Source organism: Hippocampus comes, unplaced genomic scaffold, assembly GCF_001891065.2.
Source record: "Hippocampus comes isolate QL1 unplaced genomic scaffold, H_comes_QL1_v1.1 scaffold22, whole genome shotgun sequence".
Classification (NCBI taxonomy): Eukaryota; Metazoa; Chordata; class Actinopteri; order Syngnathiformes; family Syngnathidae; genus Hippocampus; species Hippocampus comes.
In genome coordinates this window covers 5,483,217-5,487,398 of record NW_017806175.1, presented here as the reverse complement: position 1 = coordinate 5,487,398, position 4,182 = coordinate 5,483,217, and the positions used below count along the sequence as shown (strand labels likewise).

The following is a 4,182-nucleotide window of genomic DNA, read 5'->3' as shown; positions in this document are numbered from 1 at the left end:
TGGGGGAGGCGCGGGGGTGGGGGGGGGGTCGGCGGTGGTACTCACCGCTCTAGTGACAGACAGGAAGCGGTCGTAGCTGATGAGCACAATGTTGAACACGGAGGCGGTGCAGAGCAGGTAGTCCATGACCAGCCACACCTTGCACAAACCCTTGCCCAGCATCCACCTGCCCGTCAAGTTGTACGGGATGTACACCGGGATGCAGAAGGCGCCTAGGAGCACACCATCATGCACATCATGATGAGGATGACAATGAGAAGGGCAATCATGCCAGTTTGCTCACGCGAGGGAGAGGAGACGAAGAACGTTTTGGGAATGCAATCAGATTTCCTGCAGTGGTTTGATTGAAAGGGGGGGGGGGGGTTAATTCACCCTCAGCGCTGCAGATAAGAGCAGCACAAAGAGGGTGTGAGGAAGAACCCCTCCTCAATTCATTAAAAAAAATGAATCTATTTTTAGCTGTTTTGAAGATAAATTGGCCACTCCGTAGTGAGTGATTGGGAGATAATTGCAGGGAGGAACAAAAGACTTGAAGGAGGCAGAAACGGAGAGAGCGCGAGGGGGGGCCGGGGGGGGGGGAATTATCCAAAATGTGAGTGCAAAAAAAAAAAAAAAAGGCTAGACACAAAGGGGCCAACTCACCCACGAGGAAATCAGATATGGCCAGGTTGAGGAAGAAGTAGTTGCTCTGAGTTCGGAGGGTTTTGTCCACGACGAACGCCAGGATGACCAGCGCGTTGCCCGCCACCACCGTGGCCACCAACGTCACCATCAGCACCGAGAGAAGCAGCGCAAGGTAGCCCGACAGTGGCTGCCCGCCGCCGCCGGACACCGCCGGGGTCAAGTTACCGCTGGAGTTGGACTCCAACACGCCCATGGTTAGCGGGGCTCCCGCAGCATCCTCACCGTCGCACCCCCCACGCCCCCTTTAGCCCTCCCCGCCCCCGCTCTCACCTTCGTCGCACTCGCCAAGTTCAGCGGCGCGCTTCACCGAGCTGCCCCAAAAACATTTGGGGAGACGCCGGCGCGTCATTACGTGCCATTGTCTGTTTCAGGACTTTGGATAAGTTTTGGCAAGAAGAAAAGGAAAAGGGGGCACTGTTGAAATTAAAAAAAAAAAAAAAGGATAATAAATAAATAAATAAAAAGAGAGGCGTCCTCTGGTCACCTCGTGGACGGCGGAGCGCAAAGAAGATCGTCCTCGCGCGTGGCGCGCGCCTTTATTCCTTGTGCGCACGAGAGGTGTGAGCGCACGTTGCTTTTTTTCTTTTTTACCCAGCGGCCGTTTTACAACCGCGTTCCACTTCCGCTTAGATCTCCACAATAAAAGCGTTTTCGTCATCACGTACTATACAAGGTCACACACAGAGACATGCTTTCGAACAAGCATGGAGAAAAATACTTTCGGAAATATCTGGAAAGCGTCAATGATTTTTTTATTTTTATTTTTTTTTGCATTTGTATGCACTCACATTCAAGTAGAGTGAAAAGAAAAGTCACAGGAATATGTTTGAATGATGCGGCCAAAACATTTGAAATAAAGTGTGAATGACCCGATTGTCCGGGTGGCCGATGTGACACACATCTGTACTTAAAACCACTGTAAAGATTATTTATTGGCTAATTCATATTTTTAAGCAATATGAAAGAGAAAACTCAGGTGAAAACCAAGTTATGAGTTTGTTTGTTTTGTTTTTTTTAATCAAATCCCATCGCATGAAAGTTTTGCCTACCTTTGGGAAGTTTGACTTTGTCTCGCAAGCCAGGAGGAAAATGATGCAGAAGAAAGTTGTCTGGACTCTAATCATCCATCCATCCATTTTTCGATTAGCTTATCTTCACAACGGTCACGGGGGAGGGATGGGGGGCTGCAGCCCCCCACCCCTCCCACCAATTCGTCATCCGCCGCACGTGCTCTTTTATTGTGAAGGAAAGAAAGCATCCGGGCGGTGGCGGCGGCGGCAGCGGGCGCCTCTTTGTCCTCAGCCTCCTCATCATGCCTGCAGTGTGCAATCACAAACCTTGAAAAGGTCCACTCCTCGTGAACTTGTGTAAGCCTCGTCGTCGTTTAGGGTCCATCTCATGACAGATGTACAACCCCCCCCACGACCCCCCCGCCAATGAAGACCCTCTTTCTGACCCTGCATGTGTGCACCGACGGTGAGATTAACGCATGCACCGACATGAGAACATCAAAGCTGAGAAAGGACTGCGTTGTCTCCAGGCGAAGTATCAGTGTCTTATTTTTTTTAGTTATTTATTTATTTCCAAATTGGAGCATCCAAATCACACCCCCCCCCCATGCCCCGAGTGTTCAAAGTCTAATAACAAATTGTCAAAGATGCCAGCGCAGTCATCCGCTGTGTAAAAATATGCAAATCCGCGGTGAAATTTAATAAATGAAGGCTCCATCAGCTCAACTTGCAATGGCTCGTGTAGCCCGTGGAAATCGTGATTGTTCTTTTTAGATGAAGCGCATATTGAACACTGAATAACCTCTTGTTATTGCTTTGGCTAGTTTCAGATTTAAAAAAAAAAAATGAAGAACAACAGCAACTACAATAAAAAGAATTTGAGTTGCGCATGATTGCTGGTGACCTTTATGGCAACACTGACCAACAAATCTAGAAAGTAGCTTGCGCCAAAACAATTTGCTGAGCTGTTGTTTTTTTTTTTCCCGTACCGTATTTTTCGCATTATAAGGTGCTTCGGAGTATAAGGTGCACGAAACAAATTTTCATTTCTTAGGGCGCACCGCATTATAAGGCACAGTTGCATAATGCATCCACTAGATGGAGCTACGCTAAAGGGAATACAATACAATACAGCTTTATTTATATAGCGCGTTCACAAACGCTGCAGCTGTAACAAATCGCTTTACAGAACATTTAAAATACTACGTCCAGGAAATCAGAATATTGATCCGTATATAAGGCGCATCAGATTATGAGGCACACTGTTGGCTTTTGAGAAAACTGAACGTTTTTAGGTGCGCCTGATAGTGCGGAAAATGCGGTACATCTTTACGTTGGGGGCAATACATATCCGGTAAAATATTGAGCCAAGCATGACACAAATTGACTTGGTGAAATTGGTGCATGTTTCTTTTGGGTGAGATCAAAAACTTTTTTGTTGCTCCCTGCACCCCCCCAAAAAAGTTTTATGATTTTCATTGAGCAGTGATGCATTGTTGAACAGAGAGAGCTGAGTTGAATACAACGGACATTTATCTTGATTGGACTTTGGAGCCTAATCAGCTGCTAATCGAACGCCTCCTGGTGAGGAAGAGATGACTAATAGGCGAGACTTGCAGCCTCACCCGGAATTTTTTTATCCTTTTTTCCATAGTTAGGTTAAAATTGGTGTGACTAACACGATATATAAAGGTACACCGTGCTCTCATGTCTACAAAGAACACATGTGCATCATTCATTACACTCAACCACGCACACACTAAATATTCTGGAAAATGAGTACAGCAAAAACCTCCAAAATCGAACCGCCTGAGGTCATACAAGTGAGATTTTTTTTCCCGTTAATATGTCGCGCCAAATATCAACATTTGGAGTGCTTTTAATTTGGTGAGGATCAATCCTTTTTGCATTTTCTTTGTTTTTTTTTTTTTTTGTGACCAAAGAAAATAAAAATCCATGCAGGGAGTGGTAACAATGGTGAGCTTCTTTTTGCACTTGTCTATGGTGACACTCTGCATGTTTGTATGTCTTCATTATGACACTGCGCCCTGAACACAAAACGCATGACAAACATTTTTTGTAGTTTTACTTTTGGGAAGGCTGGAACGGATTCATGGCATGTTCATTCATTTTAATGTAGGAAAGATAAAGCGCGGAGACTTCGTGTCATCAAAATTCCCAGGCGCAGTCAGTAAACGATGCGATCGATCATTGCCGACAGCCTCTCAAAAACATCCACCCTCTTATCCAATTGATTTGTCTTATTACGACAACCGTGACAGTCTGACCCAGTAACAATTAAATTCAAAGGGAAACAAATCCGAGGTTGCCTTTCAATCTTTTGGGTTTTTTTTGTTTGACCATAGTTGAAGCAGAATTTTAAAACATCAGCTCTCACCCACAAGGCGACTACAAAGGTAAGTAATTCCCATCAACTGCACCCCGTGTCGGCTCTGCGCAGCTCAAGGTGCTTCCCTCCTGAGGATAA

The 4,182-nt window shown here is 45.8% G+C and overlaps 1 protein-coding gene across 1 annotated transcript in view; it reads right to left on the bottom strand.

Moving 5' to 3' along the window:
* LOC109532423 (histamine H3 receptor) overlaps positions 1–1,455 on the bottom strand; it is a 10,677-nt gene extending 9,222 nt beyond the window's left edge. Inside the window, exons 1-2 of the mRNA XM_019897317.1 lie at positions 643–1,455; positions 46–212 (exon numbers count right to left, since the gene is read on the bottom strand). Of these exons, the coding sequence (XP_019752876.1) occupies positions 46–212; positions 643–877 (402 nt within the window). The 5' untranslated portion in view covers positions 878–1,455. The remainder of the gene's footprint in view (positions 1–45; positions 213–642) is intronic.
* Positions 1,456–4,182: the final 2,727 nt, after the last annotated feature.